General features: G+C 57.0%; 1 protein-coding gene across 2 annotated transcripts in view; it reads right to left on the reverse strand.

The window, feature by feature from the left end:
• Positions 1-916: 916 nt before the first annotated feature.
• HDLBP (high density lipoprotein binding protein) overlaps positions 917-18,622 on the reverse strand; it is a 36,288-nt gene continuing 18,582 nt past the window's right edge. For both annotated transcript variants that reach the window (XM_065880261.1, XM_065880262.1), the window contains 17 exons: positions 17,941-18,080; positions 16,910-17,014; positions 16,706-16,819; positions 15,429-15,515; positions 15,151-15,282; positions 11,784-12,002; positions 9,445-9,666; positions 9,129-9,347; positions 8,471-8,609; positions 6,632-6,786; positions 5,743-5,847; positions 5,362-5,496; positions 4,111-4,254; positions 2,328-2,513; positions 1,740-1,856; positions 1,497-1,625; positions 917-1,385 (listed from right to left, as the gene is read on the reverse strand). In XM_065880261.1, coding sequence (XP_065736333.1) covers positions 1,299-1,385; positions 1,497-1,625; positions 1,740-1,856; positions 2,328-2,513; positions 4,111-4,254; positions 5,362-5,496; positions 5,743-5,847; positions 6,632-6,786; positions 8,471-8,609; positions 9,129-9,347; positions 9,445-9,666; positions 11,784-12,002; positions 15,151-15,282; positions 15,429-15,515; positions 16,706-16,819; positions 16,910-17,014; positions 17,941-18,080 — 2,435 coding nt within the window. In that variant the 3' untranslated portion in view covers positions 917-1,298. The remainder of the gene's footprint in view (positions 1,386-1,496; positions 1,626-1,739; positions 1,857-2,327; positions 2,514-4,110; positions 4,255-5,361; positions 5,497-5,742; positions 5,848-6,631; positions 6,787-8,470; positions 8,610-9,128; positions 9,348-9,444; positions 9,667-11,783; positions 12,003-15,150; positions 15,283-15,428; positions 15,516-16,705; positions 16,820-16,909; positions 17,015-17,940; positions 18,081-18,622) is intronic.

An 18,622-nucleotide genomic window follows, 5' to 3' on the forward strand; every position in this document is an offset into this window, starting at 1 on the left:
GACAACTCAGAGTGGCCCGTCGCCTCCGTGGACACGGGGCCCCAACCTTTCCCTCTTCAGGGTGGACCTTGACCAAGCCGGCTGGGGCCGCGGCACCCTGACCCGCCAAGGCCTGGGGTCCAACCGCGGGACTGACCTACCACACACCTGACATACAGGCCGCCAGCAGCACCGGGGCCTCTGGTCCCGGCCGAGCGGCAGCCTCTCTCTACCCCAGGGCCAAGAGGCCTGCCCTTCGAGCATGCATCAGCGGCCACCTGGGGGGGTGGCCCGTGTGCTCCCCGTTGGACGGGCCCACTGGCCACCGACCCAGTGGGTGAGGGACAGCACAGTCTTGAGCCGGGCACTCGGTTTCCAGCCCCCAAGGCCACAGCAAACACACCCTGAAGCTCGGGACACCCCATGCCAGCTCTGAGGTAGAAAGAGGCAACTAACTCAACAGGGGGCATCTGGGAAGGGGTGGGTGCGAGGGAGCGAAGGTGGTGTAAAACCAAGTCAGCCAGCGTGCCAAGGGTGGGGCCTCCGCCCAGCAGGAGTGGGTGGTCTCCACCTCCCCGGCCAGCCCCCTCCTCTCCACCTGGCGTTCCTCAGGCCCCGCGCTCACCAGGCTCACCAGACGTGGGGCCTGCGCCTGTGCGGTCCGGGGCAGAGACCCCGACGGGACACAGGGCAAGCCAGGGCCCCCCAAGAACCGCATTTCCCTCCTGCCTTCCTGATCCCTCTGGCTCCACCGTGGCTCTCCTTTGGGTCTGCGGGCGCCCAGTGTGCACACCGGGCCTCCCGACCTGCCCTGTGGTCTGGGTAAGTGGGCTTTTTGGCAGCTGCAAGAAGGCGGAGCACATTCTACAGGGAGGAGCATCTGGATGGCAGGCAGGCACGAGAGAGGGAGGGGGGTGGGAAAGGAAGAGGGCAAACGTTTTGGCTTTTACAAAGTCAAGGAAATTTATTTCCTGAGGTCATGACACAGGAAGTAGACTCGGCTGCACCTGTGGTGCTCTCCTGGCGGAGGCCAGAGCCTCACCGACGTGCTGGGTGACACCGTCCTGTGACCTCCTTAGTGTTCACAAGAGTGGAGAGCCGCCCAGAGCGAAGGCTGGGAGCAAGCCCCGCGCTACGCTGGGTGCCACCAGGCCCGGGACCGGGCCACACACAGCGCGGGGCGCCGGCTTCGCTGTGAGACCTCGGGGAAGGGGAGCATCGACAATTTACGGAGGGTCCAGCCGCTGGGTCAGATTGAGACAAACCATCACGTGGCGGGTTCAGGTCAGCAGGCTGGAGAGGGTTCTGCTCTTTGATCATTATCGTTTGGGGCCCCATGGGAGGGTCTTGGGGGCAACCTGAGCCCCAAAGCTGGGAAACTCCTCGGAGCTGCTCATATCGGGAGCCTGTGGGGGGAGAGAGGGCTCGGCTTCAGTGACGAGGCCGCCCCCGCCCCCTAGCAGCTTCTGGAACGGCCGCCGAGGCGCACGCGCAGGGGCTGGACGGCTGAGCCTCACCTTCTCGCTGCTGCTGGCGGTCCAGGGCGCGTCACGCACCACGAAGCCCCTGGACGGCGCCTTAGACTCCTCGTGGGGGGCGGGCTTCACGTACAGCTGCAGCGCCTCGCTGTCCACCACGTCGGCCAGCTGTGGGTGCGGGGGGGGGGGTGTGTGTGTGTGTGTGTGTCAGTTTGCAGCAGCGATGCCCGACGGGCACCCCTGCACCCGGCCCCAGGTGCCTGCCGCCCAGCCCGGACTCACGTATTCCTCCTCCAGGTTGAGGATGTGGTCGATGGCCTCCTCCACGTTCTCTGGGAGCCCTGTCACGGTCACGCAGTTAGGGTCTGGGGCCCCACTCTGTGGGAAGCGAATGTCCACCTGGAAGGAGCACACACAGCAGCTAAGACGGCTCTGAGGGCCCCGTCGTGTGCGGCTGGGAACGGTCTGTTTCTAGTGAAGATCCCCCCTCGGGAGGACCGGGGCCCTGCGGGGCACCTGGTGTTCAGAGCCGCATGTGCCCTCGCAGATGCAGAGCCATCGGCCACCACGGGGCTGCCGCCTTCCGCAGGCCATGCAGGGTGCCGCCGACAGGGTCAACTACACACAGCTGTGACCCCACGCGACCTCTGCCTGAGGGACAGGGACCTGAGCCTCGGAAGTCTCCCGATCCGGTTCCCGAGTGTGGTCAGCGACCCAGGCAGGAAGAGGTGAAGCCCCAGGTGGTCCCCGCTGCCTCCTCAACTGGCTCATGGGGAAACAAGTGGCTCGATGGTGCACGGAGCACCCGGCCGCTCCCCCCTGCTGTGCTTTTAGGGCTCAACGCCCTTCACGATCAGGTCGGGGACTCACCTTGAATTCATCCATGATTTTGCGGATGGCTTTGCCACGGGCACCGATGATGCGGGCGTGAACACGGTGGTCTAGTGGGACATCCTCAGAAACCATCTGTTCAAGTTCACCCACAATTTTCAATATGGCATCCCGGGCAGCTTCTGTATTCTTCTCGTACCCTGTGATGGTAATTTGGTCCTGGGGCTGATAAAGGAGAATCCGGTCAGAAGAGGGGGCACCCAGGGATGCCTGACTGCGAGCACCGACCCAGCGGGGCGCAGCTCTGTGGGGAGGTGAGAAGAGGGGTAGGCGCTCAGCGGGCCTGGGTGAGGAAGGCCTCACCTTAAGGGTGAGGGAAAACCCAACCAGCTCAGAAGGGAGAGCGCCTAAAACAGCAGGTTACCAGTACCTGTGTTCTCCCGCCCCCCGCACACACTCCAACAGAAAGACAGTCGCGGACGAGCAGGAGGAAGGGCACCGGGCCCCAAAGCCGAGGGGACGCTGGCAGCTGAGGGCACAGGGGTGGGTGGCCTCCACTGGAGGCGTCTCCGCTGGACAGACACACCGACCTGGAGACAAGGTGCAGACAACCGTGGCCGGCACCCCTGCCCCTCAAACAAGCAGGTGAGACGCCAGAGCCGTAAAGATGAGCAGAGCAAATGGGTAACTCAAGGCAGAGAGAAGGAAACTAGAAGTGACAACCTAAAGCCATGCTCCTCAGGACAGGGAAGAGCACTACGCCCACACCGAAGAACACAACACGACGTAGAAGGACCACAGGACACAAACGAACAACTGGACACAAAACAGAAGAGCAGGAACTCGGTGACCCACGCCAGGAGAGAGACAAGAGAAATGCCAGGACACACCAGGGCTGCGGCCAGGTGCCTCCGGTCCCGAAGAAGCAAATGCAGACGGTGGGCGGCGGGCTCCACCCAGAACCCAGCCCAGCAGAGCCCAGACTCCCACCAGCTGGCGGGCCCATCGTCCGCCAAGTACACAACAGCACAGAACAGACTGCAAACGCAGCATAAGCCTCACAGGAAAAAGCGACGAATGCGACCCAGGACCACTCAGCCCCACCTGGCTCATGGAATGCTAACCAAAGTAATCTCAACACTATAAACAGTGACTAAAAAACTGATGATCACGTGGAAAAGTTGGGGGAAATAAAAGGTAGTGAAGGCGAAGAGTATGAGCTAAATTCTCAAGGTCAAGATAATTTTAAACGGTCACAAATGAAGAAGAGCGGTAGTTTTATGAACACTGCTTAGAAATACAGAGGTGAAGAAACGGCACTGCTCAGGATGCGCCGGGGAGGGTCAGTGAGGATGCCAGGGGCTGAGTCCAGAGCAGTAAGAGGCTGGGAGGAGAGGAGGCAGGGCGGGGGGGGGGGGGGGGGGGGGCAGGAGGGCCCAGGTCACCTCCCAGAGGTTGAGCCTGAGGGGCAGAAAGCGCGAGGGAGGGGGCAGGAAGGGGTATGCGACAGCCTGGGGGCTATGTCTGGGGGGAGGGGCTGCCTTCCACCGCCCTCTGAGTGCAGCAGGTGGAGGGCCAGGTGGGCACGGGAAAAGTGCTCCAAGCCCATGACAGAGAAGCCTCGTGCGCTGGCCTGGGCCAACATGGGCCCAGACCCCAAGCCACAATCAGCTCCCCAGAGACCTGCTACTCTCACCATCCCTCTGGATATGCCCTAAGTTTGCGTGCTCACTGTCCCCAGGTCAGGACGAAGACCCCCGAGAGCCCCTCTGCCCCTGAAGCGCTCCACCGTGGCGTTTGACTCAAGTGGGGTCCTCCTTACCTGGTTCCCATCATCCTTATCAGGAAACTGGATGTTCACGTCATGCTCCAAGCGGATTTGGGTGATCACTGCCCCCTTCCTCCCGATGATTTTGGGGTGATATTTGGGGTCTACAGTGACACTCAGCTTAAAACTCCTTAAAGCCTGCAGATGGGACAAGAGAGAGTGAGGGGGGTGGGGCACGTCCGCCTCGGCCCTCAGCATCGCGCGCCCACGCGCCCCTTCCATCCTCAACCTGGAAGGGATCCGTCGTCACCTCTGCAACAAGAACGAGACACGGCCTTCCCGCTAGCTGCTGCGCCCCTTCCGCCATCAGCTAGTAATGAGAACCCGAGGACCTGACCACTCCACAACCACGAGCACAGATCCTTCAGAAAAGAGGGAAAGCTGCGTGCTGGTAACCGACAGGCCTGGCACAGCACACAGCAAGCCCTGGGCTCTACTACCCTAACTTGTGAAACAGAGACCTGATGAGTAAGTATTAAAAAGTTCTGGGTCTTTTGGGGTAGGGGTATGAAAGCAGGCAAAAAAAAAAAACCCCAAAACCAAACCAAACCAAACCAACAAAAAACCCACAAAAGGGAACAAAAGCGCTAAGGGATGTCCACAGGCAGAGGCTCAGGCAAAGCCCTGGGCAGAGAAGGGCCCCCATGGACTGTGCCGAGGCTGAGACAGTGGGGACCACAGACTCGTGAGGTTCACGGGCCCTGCCCCATCACCAGACGCCAGGAAGGTTCCCCTCAGCAAGGAGTCCGTTACCCCCACATGAAATGTAATGGTGCTTCAAGTTTCCGAACACCCGCCCCTGCGGGCATCACTCATGTCATCCTCCAAACGCCAGCCCCACAGAGACGCAAAGCGGCTTCTCACGTCCCCAGCAGCAGGGAAACAGCACCAAGGGTGTCAGTGGGAGCCGTCTGGGACCACAGTCACATGTTGGGGGGCGAGGGGGTCTTTCCTAGCAATGGCTCCCAGGCCTCCCCAGCTGAACCTTCCCTGTAAGGTTGGCAAATGTCTTCAGATTTACTTACGAAACAGCTAATTAACGTGGAAGCCCTCCTTTGCCACCGTTACGTCAAGAAGAAAGGGCCACGGCCCCAACATTGCCTCTGATGAAAGCTCGCTGCACAGGGGGGTCAACTGGCTCTCCCACTGCCACCTGACTTCACTGGCTGAGGGGCAGCCCGGGAGCTGGAGGTCGGGGCCCCCGGGTGATCCTCCCTGGCCCACGCAGCCCCGCCCGGCCCTCACCCGGTCCTCTTGCTCTGCCTGCAGCTCCTTCACCCGCTCCAGCAGCCCAGCCTTGGCCCGGTCCAAATTCGCAGCCAGGCCCGTGATGGCGATGATGTCAGACTGCAGTTCAGGTGCCGGGACGTGAATATTCACCTGTGCGGAGACGGGGACAGGCCTGATGCACGTGCAGGACAGACACGTGTCTATCTGGTCCCCACCAGCGGGGAGCTTGGGAGCCGTGATCAGCTGTCCACCTGTCCCTTTGGCCAGGGACACAACTGCAGGCTCAGGACAAGGCGGGTGGGACGTGAAGCCCCACTCCGAGGGCTGACCTCCTGACCTGGGGGGCACCCCCCCCGACACCTGGTCTCCAGGGAAAGGACCCGCCAACAGCTGTACCTCAAACTCGTCCATCATCTTGCGGATCCCGCTTCCCTTCTGCCCGATGATGTACCGGTGAAGGTCAAAAGGCACCTCCACTTCAATGGTGACGGGAACCAGCGCCTGCAGGGCAGGGGGTGAGGTTAGGCCTGAGAGCGAAGAGCAGAGGGACCCTGTGGGCTCAGCAACAGGTCTTCATGGAGCACAGGGGACGAGCCTGTGACAATCAGACCGCTTTCTCGAACCTTTTGTGCCGTTCCACTCGGACCGAGAATGCTGCCTAGACCTTTGACTCAACAGAGGACACGGAAAAAGGACGTGGAATGCAGTCTTCAGGTCAATGCTGGCAGAGCAAACAGACCCGGGCCTATACTCAACACGGCAGCCCCTCGCAGAAGCAAAGCAGCACAACTCCAGGGAGAGGCATCAGGGGCCCACAGAGGAGGGGAGTGGGGCTCACACAAGAGGCTCGCCCTGATCCCAGCCTCGCTGAGACCCTAGAGTGGGTCAGAGCAATGGGACACCACCGGGACCACAGACTCCACTATCCCGACTGCAGCCCCGACCGTGCCCTTTACCTCGGCAAGCTGCTTGCCCCACTTGACCCGTGATACGACAGGACCCCTGTTCTGCCCACTGAGGTGGTGCTCAGCAATTACTCATCCTTGTGAGCCCCGGCAGCTGCACACCACGGAGGGTGAGTCCGAGCCCCGCCAGCTCCGCGCCCGTCCTTGGCCCCGGGCCTGCAGCCCTGCTCCTGGGCTGTGACCCAGTCCAGCACCTTCCGCAGTGCGAGCCGAGGTGCCTGGGCTCAAGTGACTAGATCCGCTCTCCCTCCCCGCCCCCACCCCGTGCCTGCTGATGGGCCCCCAGGGATGCAGGAGTGGTGGTGGGGTTCTGAACGCACCTCGAGGGCTTCCTTGGCGGCCTCACACTTCTCCTTCCGGCCGGAGATGACGATGATGTCGCACCTCCTGGGGGAGCCGGGCTCGGCCTCCTTGCCATCCCTCCCCTCCCCCGCGTCGTCACCATTCTCCTGGACAGCAGGCTCCACGCTGTGCACTGGGGACGGGGAAGGGGCAGCTCAAGCTGCTGAGCGCCAGGCCCAGGCCGTCCTACGGGCCACCCCGTGATGCTGGCCCCTGCCCAGACCCATGCACTGGTCCAGCGCCTACGGCGGGTGCTGGTGGGGAGGGAAGAGTCCTGCCTGACTCTGGGAGGACGCTGTCTGGCTGGGGGAGGAGACAGACCCGCGGGAGGGGCGCGGAGCAGGGCCCACTGAGCCCGAGAGGGAAGGAGACCAGTGCCCGGATGGTCATGACAACCCAAGTGACCCGTGCTGGGCGGAGGCAGCCAGGAGGGGATGGAGAAGATGGCTGGGGAGGGGCCAGCTTCTTGTGCCAGGAAGCCAGCAAATCCAAGAGCACTGGGGGGCACGGGAGCCGGCGGCGTGGCTCCCCTGGCCCCTCTAGGATCTGGGCGTGACCGAAATAAACAACACGACATTCGTGGAGCAAGACAGAACCCAGGAGCAAATGAGCACACAGACACAACGGCCTAAAGCAATCATGATCCTGGACTGAGCTGGGGAAAGGTGTGGGCTCGGCAGGACGCTTTTAAGATCAGCAGAACCTGCATGTGGACGACGAACTAGGCCGCAGTATCACGTAACACTGGATCTTCTGAGTCTGGTGAGTGACAGAAGAGAATTGCTCTCATCCCTACGAAGAAGCCACTACAGGTAAAGGGTGGGTCTCAAGATTACATTTAAATAACTCAGAAAAAAACAAGCGTGCCTGTGTGTAAGTGAGGGGAGTGAATCCGGATGTATCTTTACACCATCCTGTGTAATTTTTCTTTAATGTGAAGTTTCAAAATTAGGAAGTAAACATTCAAGTGTGAAACATAAATGTGACAAATACGATTTAACTCGTTTCTACTCAAAACAGCCCATCTTCTCAGGAAACTAGGAGCTTCAACAGCCATGACAAGCTCCGTTAGAGGACAGAGGATAGAGCAATGGGAGTGCACCCTGCAGGCCACAGGGTTGCCACCAGACCCGATGGGTCAACAGGAAGAAGATGGGCAAGCAAGGAGGACACGGGATTTACAAAGTTGGGTCTGAGACACCAGCTAGATCTGTATCCCGCAGGTCACCTCCCTGACCACCGATCACCCTGCCCTGCCCCGTCCCGTCCCCGGGGGCACAAGCACAACCAGGTGACAGGCAGGACACCTGGAGCCGAAGGGCCATCCCATAAGGGCAGCCAGCCATTCAGACGGTGCCCTCCAGCCGGTCAGTGGCTGCCTCATGAGAGGGGTGCTGGCGACGGGGAGGAGGTGCTGCCGGGACGGAGCCCAGCACACGTGGCACGCAGAGGGCCCGGAAAAAGCGGCAGGCCTGCGCTCAGGGATCCCACTGCACAGGAGGCTGCAGGTGCTTTGCTCTCCCCTGGCTTGGTCACCAGCAGCTGTGAACCTCTAGGAGATTTGAAGGGCACCTCACCACCCTGGAGCAACTAACACAGCCCACCTCTGAGAAACCAGGGAGTGACCCTGACCTCTGGAAGCCCCCAGGACAGCCGACCGTGCTGGCAGCGCACCCGCGCAGGAGCCCCAGGAAGGGAGGAGCTTCACCCGGACAGCCAACAGCCGCCACCACCTACCCTAGGCTGGGACCGCGCGCGCGCACACACACACACTCCGCTTCACAAGCACAAGCACAGTGCTCACCGCGGGGACTCACCTGGGTTCTCTTCTCTGTCTGGGAATTTAATCTGAACGTTATAGTCCCGAGTAATCTGTTGGATTTTGGAACCTTTGGGGCCCATGACCGATCGATGGAACTTCTGGGGTATGGCGCATTCTATGGTCACCTGGGCTTCCTGTGGGGAGACAGAGCAAAAAGAAAACAACCGGCAAAGGTTAGCTGCTTAGGGTCAAATTCACATCCATCGCTTTCGTTTCCGTCCCCCTATAGCCGCTTCCCAGCATATGGACAGCCTGCGGTGCAGGGCAGGGCCAAAGGGGAGGGCTCTTTCTGAAGCGCTTCCCAAAAAGCGAACCGCCCAGAACTAGAACGTAACAACATCTCACTGCTCTGCAGACAAAGGAGGGCCCCTCCCCCACCGCACTGCAGGAGGTGCTGTTAGGTGCCATCCCTCAAGGGATGACATTTGGAGGCTGGGCTGGTCCACAAGGAGGGTGAGGTTCTAAAGGCTGGTTCAGAAACCCCACACGTTTTCAGGGGACCTCTCCCCTTGGGAGGAGCAGGGGGTGGCCGGTCCTTGTGGGATGCCCACCCACCATCAGGAAGGAGGCTGAACACCAGACCCCTGGCGCTGCCGAGGGAGCGTCCACCCGCCTCGCGGCCCGGAACCCTGCCGAGCCTCCCGGGCGCCCACCAGGTCCTCGATGATCTCCTGGATGCGCTTCTTGGCTGCCTCCACGCAGTCCTTGGCCCCCTTGAGGGTGACCTTGTCGCTCTGCGTGCCGGAGCGTGGGAAGCTAACCATCACGCCGCCGTACTCCTCAGCGATCTCGCGCAGGACCTGGCCTCTCCGGATGACAAAGTGACGGTGGTGCTTGGGGTCCACCAGCATGTAGTCTTCAACCACGTTGTCCTGCGGCGTTGCGAGAAGGGCGCAGTGTGACCCGCCCTGCTGAGCGCGCCGGGACCCCGGGGCCCCCAGCCAGGGCCCGGCCCCCACCAGGCCTCACCAGGCTCCGGATCAGGGCCTCCAGCTCCTTCTGGGCCTCCCTGACGGCGCCCTCCTTCCCTATGATGGTGATCAGGTCCTGGTCCCTGTCCTCAGCCGCCGGGAAGATGACGCGGGCCCCGGTGCTGTCACGCACCTTACGGATGTTGCCGCCCCCTTTGCCGATGAGGAACTTGTGATACTCCGGCTTGGCGCGGATGTCGACAGTGAAACTCTTGGTTTGCTGCAGAAACCAACCCCATGTTTGTTGGCCTGAGCCACCTGCCTGGGCCCTGGAGCAGGTGACGAAGAGGGCCTAGGGGATGGCGCTGTGAGAGGGAGTTCTCCTCACAGTGTCACCAACGTCCCTCCAAAGGGGGCTACTCAAACCTCAGCAAGCACGTGGACAGACACCCGGACAACATGGTACTCGCATTTCCTCCCCTCCACGATCAGAGACACCAAGGTGGGGACAGCACTCAGCCTAGAGCCCCAGGCCTGCCACTGACCAGCAATGACCAAGCTTCTGCGAGCTGCTCTCCATCTCCATCTGCAAAGGGGACGTGGGCTGGGGGGACTGCACCTGCACAACAGGAAGCCCATGGCACGCCAGGAGCCTCTCCCAGGCCCGGGCACCCACACTGCTCCCGACGCCAGTGGACGGCGCCCTGTCCAGTCCTCACTCCCTAGGGCTCCAGGTGACCTACGCACCACCAGCTGCAACCTCCAACTCGGAGACGGCCAAGCCAACCAAGGCCCACATCTGACACCACAAAAGGCCCTGGCCTGGCGACCCCGCTGAGATGCCGGTTCCTCTGGCAGAAGCGCCAGGAGAATGTGAGGGGGACACACCCCCAGGTGGACAAGCCCATGCCGGGCAACCACTCTCCTTTCTCTTGTCATGAAACCCGGCCCCCAAGCTAAACGGTGAACAGCCTAAGTCTGTTACCTTTAAGTGCCGGTGTCACAAAACACCACGAGGATCCTCCATTTTTCAGACAGACACTCGCCAACAGCAGCATTCTAAAAAAGCTAACGAGTTAGCGGAGTCCAGCCGAGCAACATGATACAGGATGATGCACCAAAACCAGGTGGGGTTCACCCCGGAAACACCACAGTTGGTTAAACACCAAATCAATCTAATATCTACACTAAAAAAAGACAAACCAGGTGATCATGTCAACAGATCCTACAATACACCCATTCCTGAAAAAAACGCTCAGCACACCCGGAACAGAAGGGAACTTCCTCAGCTGCATCAAGAGCGACTGCCAAGGAGCCAGAGCACAGCTCACGTCCCGCACGGCGAAGGGCCGAGGGCTGCCCCCAGCCCACGCCAGGGGAGGCTGTCCGCTCACCATGGCTACTGAACAGCGCACGGGAGGCCCAAGCAACGTAGTAAATAAACAAGACACACAGGCGGTACGGGGCAGAAAGGAAAAGAACTGCACGTTCACAGATGGTGTGTTTCACCTGTAAAACTCACAAGAATCCACAAAAAAAGGTATTGTCACTGGTAAGTGAACTGTAGACCAGATGCATAAAATAAGGCCAATATGCAAAAACCAAATATGCTTCTACATGCAATAGTAACTGGAAATTGAAGTGCCAATCGTATAAAAAGGACCATTTATAATACCACTAAAAAACAAAACAGATATAAACCAAACAAAACGTGAACAAGATCTTCATGCTAAAAACTACAAAACACCAATGAAAAATCAGAGTTTAAAATTGAATCGATGTGGACTGGAAGATTCAAAACTGCCGAGACAACAATTCTCCCTGCTTTGATCTTCAGATCCAACGTGACCCCAATCAAAATCCAAGCAGGATTTCGCTCTAGAAATTGACAAGCTGGCTCCAAAATGCATATGGAAGGGCGAAGGGTCTAGGAGAGACAGAGCAGTTTAAAAAGCACGAAGCTGAAGGCCTCCCGAGACGTCCCACAAAGCGGGCCGTCCGCTGCGGTGCTGCTGAAACGGAGCCAAGTCCACAAACAGAGCGGTACCTGGGATTTTAACAAAAGGGCAAAGGCGACTGAGTCAACAGAGAACCTTGGGAGGTGACAGTCAAAACGTTTTTATTTGAGTGGCGGTCACATGAAGGTATGCTTGTCGAAACTCAGAGCTATACGCTAAGATTTACTGTATGTAACTCATACTTGAGGGAAAAAGCCCCAAGTAACAAGCCTAGCAGCAAATTTTCTACACTGAATATGTAGGCATCCGAGTTGGAAAGGCCCTTCAGTGGGGGCAAGAATCAGAAACATACAGGTATATATAGGTGTTTGCTAACCTGCCACACAGAGAGGGTGTGTGGAGGAGGACAGACACAGTGACCCTCCTGGGCAGTGCTCACCTTCTCCTCCGCCAGGTGCAGGAGCTGTTTCCGGGCCTTCTCCACATCCGAGGAAGGGCCCCTGATGATCACGGTGTCACTTCCCGAACCCTCCACGGGGAAGTGGATGTGGACCCCACCGCACTCCTCCATGATGGAGCGGATGAGGCGGCCCTTGGTGCCGATGAGCGAGTTGTGCAGCTTGGCAGGGATGGAGACCTCCACCTCGGCTATGTTGGCCTGAAATGACACATAGCACGAGCGAGCCAGGTTTTTGTGTGGCGGGAAAGGGCAGACATGCCGCGGAGGGAAAGCCGTGACGTCACACAAGATGTCTCCCTCAGGCGCCTGCAGCAGAGGCAGGGCCGAGATGCCCGAGGACCAACCCTCCCAAGAGCCCCGTAAGCAAGGACCCTGCCTCTACTCAAGGCGGAGCACAGGGACTGGATTCACCTCCCACGTGACACAGCGACAAGACACCGGAGACAGGAAGCCGACAGGCCGAGCCTGGTCCCTGCCCCCGGCCAAGCCCCTGCATCAAGGATACAGCCCTGACTGTCCAGGGAGAGAGCAGCCCCCAGCACTGCAAGCTCACGGGCTGAACGTGCAGGGAGACCAGCCGGGCCAGGGAAAGGACTGCCACAGACCCGGGACTAAGCACCGCTGTGATCCCACCCAACAAATCTAAAAAGCAAGTCCAAAAAGGAGCAAACTGTTTTAAAGTAACTTATCAAAGCTCAAAGATATTTATAGAAATGCAAAAATATCCAGCACCCACCAAAGTAAACTTCATAACATCTAGCATCCAATAAAAAAAAACAAACAAAAAAACCGGACATGCAAAGAAGTAGGAGAAAACAACCCATCACGAGGAATGAACAATGGAAAACAACCCAGAAATGACACAGAGGTTAGAGCCAGCGGGCCAAGGACACTAAAACAGGTATTTTCATCACTAGACTACACAGGTCAAAAAGCCAAAGGCAAGCTGAACGTGTCAAGCATAAAAACAAATGGCTGAAACGGAACTTGTAGAGGTGAAGACAATATACGGAAAGAGGAAAGCATACTTGGTATAGTCACAGATCAGACATCGCAAAAAACTAATGACCTTGAAGAGACTGCTGAAAGGAGGAAAAAAAGCACTCCTCCTCCCCAAGCAAATAAAAAGGCACTGGTAGACAGCAGGGCAAGGTCAAGCTGCCTAGCACCAGGTAATCTGAGTGTCCTGACGACAGAAAAAAACAGTGAGAAATAACGACCCAAATATTTCCAAATCTGAGGACAACTCTAACCTCACATATCCAAGAAGCTCGATGAGAGCTTCAAACTCCAAAGAAACACGAATGAAATTACACCAGGACACATCGTAAGTTGCTAAAAGCTGGTGATACGATCATTAAACAGGCCAGAGGAGCAAGGATGACATCAGGTGTCTCGTCGGAAACCACGTTAAGTGAGAGACACTGAGGCAAAGCCTCGAGTGCTGAACGAAAGCCGCCAACCTGAGGATGTGGGGCTGGTGGGGATGCGAGATGGTGCAGCCACTGTGGAAGACAGTCTGGTGTTTCTTACAAAACCAAATGTTACTCTTATGATACGATCCATCTTACTACTTACTACTAAGTAAAAGAAGCCAGGATGAAAAGGCTACAGGCTATTCCAACTATTTGACATTCTGCAAAAGGCAAACTATGGGGCCAGTGAAAAGACTGGTAGTTGTCACGGTTTGGAGGGAGGGAGGGATGAACAGCTAGAGCGCAGAGGATATGCTGACATGGGTGTATTTTCTTATTAAGATGCATGTAGGGTTTACGGTATGGCGACAAAACACAGTGGCGGGGGCAGGGCTGGCGGCCCACCGTTCTCAGTTCCTTACACTGCGTTTCAAGCAGGATAAGTCACCTGAAGGCAGGCTGTGGGAAGCTGAAGATGTATATACCAAACACCCTAAAGCAACCACTAAAATAAAACAGAAGTACACCCAATAGACCAAAAAAGGAGGTTAAAAGGAATCATAAAAACGTCTAACCCAAAAGAAGGCAGAAAAGAGAACAAAGTAGATGGGACAAAGAGAAACAAACAGCAAGACAGTAGGTTTAAATCCAAGTGCTCTACGTAAAGTAATCACACTGAGGGGGCCAGGGGCTGGGGAGAGGGGAGGAAGGAACTGTTATCTGGTGGGGACAGTCTCCGTCTGGGAAGATGAAACCGTTCTGCAGGTGGCGGTGGTGACGGCTGCACAACAGTGAATGGCCGTAGTGCCGCTGAGCTGGACTGGACATTTAAAAGTGGTTAGGGTGCTGAATTTTGTTTTTCAAACTTCACAATTTTAAAAATGGAAAAATTATAGTCACATTAAATGTAATTTAATTAACTTACTAAGTGTATGTAATAAAACTTGCCATACATACCACACAAACATATATAATTACTAATGTGATTAAAACGTAAACACTTTTAAAAGGCAGAGATTGTCAGACTGAATAAAAAAGCAGGCTGCCTAAAAGAATCTCACTTTGATAAGAGAAAAAGTAGATTTCAGAGAAAAGAATATTACGAGGGTTAAAAGGAGATCATTCTACAATGCTGCAAACTACGTACACTAGGAATGAGAAAGATGACATCACCAGAGACAGGAAAGAGATAATATGTGAACATTAAGAAAGTTCTTACACTAGTTAACTTGACAACTTAGATAAAAGAGGAACCCCTTGAAAGACACAAACTACAAAGCTCACACAAGAAGGAACATGATCTCCTGTGATGAAGCATCACCCGGTAGTGAAAAGCAGCACTGACATGTGTGACAACGTGGTGAATCTGGAAGGACCTGTGGTCTGAGAACAGCGAGGCCTGCGTGTGGGAGGAGGCGCCACGGTTCCCCTCACACGGTGAAGCAGGAAACGCACCCCAACCCACGGCGGCGCAGACACCAGGGTGGATGGGGGGCGCCAGGAGCCCAGCAGGGCAGAGGCGGGAGTGAAGGGGGACGAGGGTGTTTCGGGGTGACGGCGCGCTATCTGGATCGCGGAGGCGACTCCCCAACCCACGGCGGCGCAGAGACCAGGGTGGAGGGGGGGCGCCAGGAGCCCAGCGGGGCAGAGGCGGGAGTGAGGGGGACGAGGGTGTTTCGGGGTGACGGTGTGCGCTATCTGGACCGCGGAGGCGACTCCAGCGGCCAAAACTTACTCTGCACACTTTACACACGTGCAGTCTCTGGCCTGTTAATTTTTCAAAAAATTGAAAAAAAAAAAAGTAACACCTTCAGAATGGGACGATTTCCAAGCACCTGAGTGGGACAAGCGGCAGGCATCTCTTGGTGGCCCACCCGGCCCCGCACCCCCGGCCCCAGGCTAGAGCACCCCGCCACACAGCGTCCCGTTACCAGGTCTTTCTGGATGGACAGAATGCGGCTCCGGGCGGCCTCGCAGTTGGCTCGCTTGCCTGTGATGATGATGGTCTCTGAGTTGCTGTTCTCTGCAGGAAGGTCGATCTTGGTGTTGCTTTCTTCCCGGATCTACAAGGAGCGAGGGGACCGTGAGGGGCTGACTTCCCAGGGCTGGGCAGCAAGGCTCCCTTCTTCAGCTCTAAAGCCAGAACAGCGCAGGGCTATGGGGGCAGAGGGGGCAGAGCCAAGTTTCGGGAGACACGCCGGCCGGTCACCTTTTTAATGTTTGCACCTCCTTTCCCAATGATGTTCTTATGAAACTGTTTGAAGATCGGAACAGAAATTGAATAGCTATTTTCCACCTAAAAAACACAAAAGATGGTACAATTAACCGTCGTATTACAGATTGACTTGTCCTTCTTGTGCCTGAAGGTGGGACGGGATGACAGGATTCTGCGACCTACTTCGCTCCCCACCTGACCTCCAGAGATTTGTCACAGGAAAGGTGAGACAACTTATCCGACAACTGACCAACCGGGCGTGCCACTCAGCTACTGCAAAGTCCCTCCCGGGAAGAGCAGCCCACGAGAGCGCCTGTGATCTGTTACACACGTGTTCTACAATCCAGAAGTGCCTGGACACACACCAGCTCTGTGGGTGTCATAGCCAGGAGCAGAGCTGCCTGAGGGTGGGCAGAGGCCGGGATGCCAGGCCTAGGAGAGAGCTCAAAATGCCCATGAAGGCAGCAATCCCCATCCTCCAGGGCAGCGCTGGGAAGCCCTCCCCATCACCCCTCTGAGGAGGTCAAGTCCAAGCCCCCGAGAACCCCTGGAAAGCACGGGGCACCTGCAGCCCTCCCACCAACCGCCCTCAGCACTTTCCAAACTGCCTCTTCGCATTCCAAGTTTTGAGGAAGATAACAAATCAATACGTGACTTCTCAGGCTACTTGTGTAAACCTCTCTTCTCCTTACTGGATGGGAGAATTTCTCTGCCTAGGTATCCGAAGACCCCTCAAGAAACAAAGCAGGGTCTTCCCTGGTGACGCAGTGGCTAAGAATCCGCCTCCCGACGCAGGGGACACGGGTTTGAGCCCTGGTCCGGGAAGATCCCACATGCCGCGGAGCAACTAAGTCCCTGTGCCACGACTTCTGAGCCTACGCTCTAGAGCCCGCGAGCCACAGCTACTGAGCCCACGTGCTGCAACGACTGAAGCCCGCGTGCCTAGAGCCCGTGCTGCGCAACAGGAGAGGCCACCGCAGTGAGAAGCCTGCACTGCAACGAAGAGGAGCCTCCCCCTCGCCGCAACCAGAGACAGCCCGTGGGCAGTAACGAGGACCCAGCACAGCCAAAAATAAGTAAATACATAAATTTATGAAAAGAAACAAAGTAACTCTGCACAGGAAAAGGATTTCTGCTGCTCTAAATACCGTGAGATGGGGGGCTGCCCCAGTGCCCGAGCGTGCCCCCGAAGCAGGGGTTCTGGGGAGCACCCCCAGCCCCTACTACCCCTGACACTGTCGCACAACAAAGGATGGAAAACGTCCCCTTACCAGATCTGCCACCATCTTCTGCATGTATTTTGTGCATTTTTCCACCTCATTCTTGGGCCCTCTAAGCTGGACAATATCGCTTTTCTGTGCTGGGTCTGGAAAGTTGATGATGACCTAGAACAAATCATCAGGAGACCAAGTCTGGTTATTAGCGAGGACGGATTCCAAAACACTGGATCAAGAATGTCTTTGGGAAACCTTTACCTCTGGGAATTTGTCCCGAATTTCACGGATCCGTTCACCCTTCTGCCCAATGATTGTGCGATGAAATCTCTGCTCAATGATTAGATCCTTGGTACGCTCGTTTTCCTAAAAATACAACTGAGCACAGTGAGGGGCGCCCAGGTGCACCCCTGCAGCACTGCTAGGCACCAGCGGCTGGCAGGGAGCACCCCTCGCAGAGCACCTGCCCTCTCCAGCAATGCCCACACTGCACGTTACTCTGGTTGTGTGTTATTCTCCTGAACAAAGCAGAACGAGCAAACGGAGTGTAGGACCCTTCACCCGGAAGTGCTACTGCAGCAGCTCATCCAGCAATTCTACTTAACGGGCGGGCTGCGAGGCTTCGCCCTCTGCACAGCCCTCCTGAACACTGCGTGGCCCGGACCGCGTCCCTGTGCGGACGATTAAGGAAGAGTGGCTCAACACAGGGCGCTGAACCCGTGTGGCTCTCACCCTCCTCCAGAGGTCCCATCAAAACGTGGGAAGTACAAGAAAACGAGCAGAGCTGGAACACAGAGACAAACACTAACAGCCAAGCAGACACTTCAAACAATTCTGGGAGGTTCTGGATCAGACTGGCATCAGGGTGACAGAGAAACAAGGGTTCAGCAACCCAGTACCAGGATAAGGCGCCCCAGAGCAAGGATATATCTGTCTGCATTTCACTCAGAAAACCAAGAAACGTGTGTGAGGGCTGGTGGCTTAGTCTCTGGGATGGGGAACAAGGCACCACCCCCACGCTGGCGGTGCTAACCACACAGCCGTGCTTCTTGACCTTGGCTGCACACGACAATCACCTCCAGAGAAGTCGTCACTGCAGCTGGGACTCTGGGGTCTGGCCAAGGCTGAGCACCCAGCGCCCTAGCACCTCCCTAGCACTACATGGGGCCCTGGGGATGGGGGGGGAATGAAGGAAACTCGGTACCAGCAAGTCACACCCGCACCGGCCACCCTCTAGGACGGCACAGGAGGAAGGTGCTGCCACACAGCCCCAGCCCCAGCCGCGGGCTCACCATGCGGGAGGCGAGCTCCAGCAGCTCGCGCTTGGCCTGCTGCACGCCCTGCGGGTCCCCCTCGATGCGGATCAGGTTGCTCTTCTCGCTGTCGGGAGGGATGCGCACAGACACCTTGTACTGGTCTTTGATTCTGTTTACTGAAGAACACAAAAGGACACACGCAACTGGATGCAGAATCTACCTTGCGCCACCAATGACTCACAACGCGGCAGGACAGGGCTAGAGCCCTCCCCAAAGCTAACCACTCATCCCATAAGCAAAAACTCCACAGCAAGACCTTCCATGTTCTACAAGGAGCCAGGTATGGACCACATGCTGGCACCTCCCTGAGAACTTCCAGTGTCCTACGGCGAGGGCCACTCGGTGCCTGAGATACAGCTGGTCTGGGCATGGCCAGGGCATTTCTAATGTGGAGACAGACAACTACTGTTCAAGTAAAAAAAAATTACTCTCGAGAATATAATAAAAATAAGAAGCCATTAAAATCCAGAAGGTCCCACATTACCTGAAGATAAAAGCACCCCCATCGACCACCTTGGAGCCCATGGAGGCCATGCTGTCTAAGGAGACTCCATCGTCAGCTCAGCTCCAGCCTGAGCACTTCACTGTCTTTGCAGAACCAGTGGAGTTGTTGACAACCCTCCTCCTGTCACCTTCTCTAGACAGAGATCCAGGCTCC

This window comes from Phocoena phocoena, chromosome 7 (assembly GCF_963924675.1).
Source record: "Phocoena phocoena chromosome 7, mPhoPho1.1, whole genome shotgun sequence".
Classification (NCBI taxonomy): Eukaryota; Metazoa; Chordata; class Mammalia; order Artiodactyla; family Phocoenidae; genus Phocoena; species Phocoena phocoena.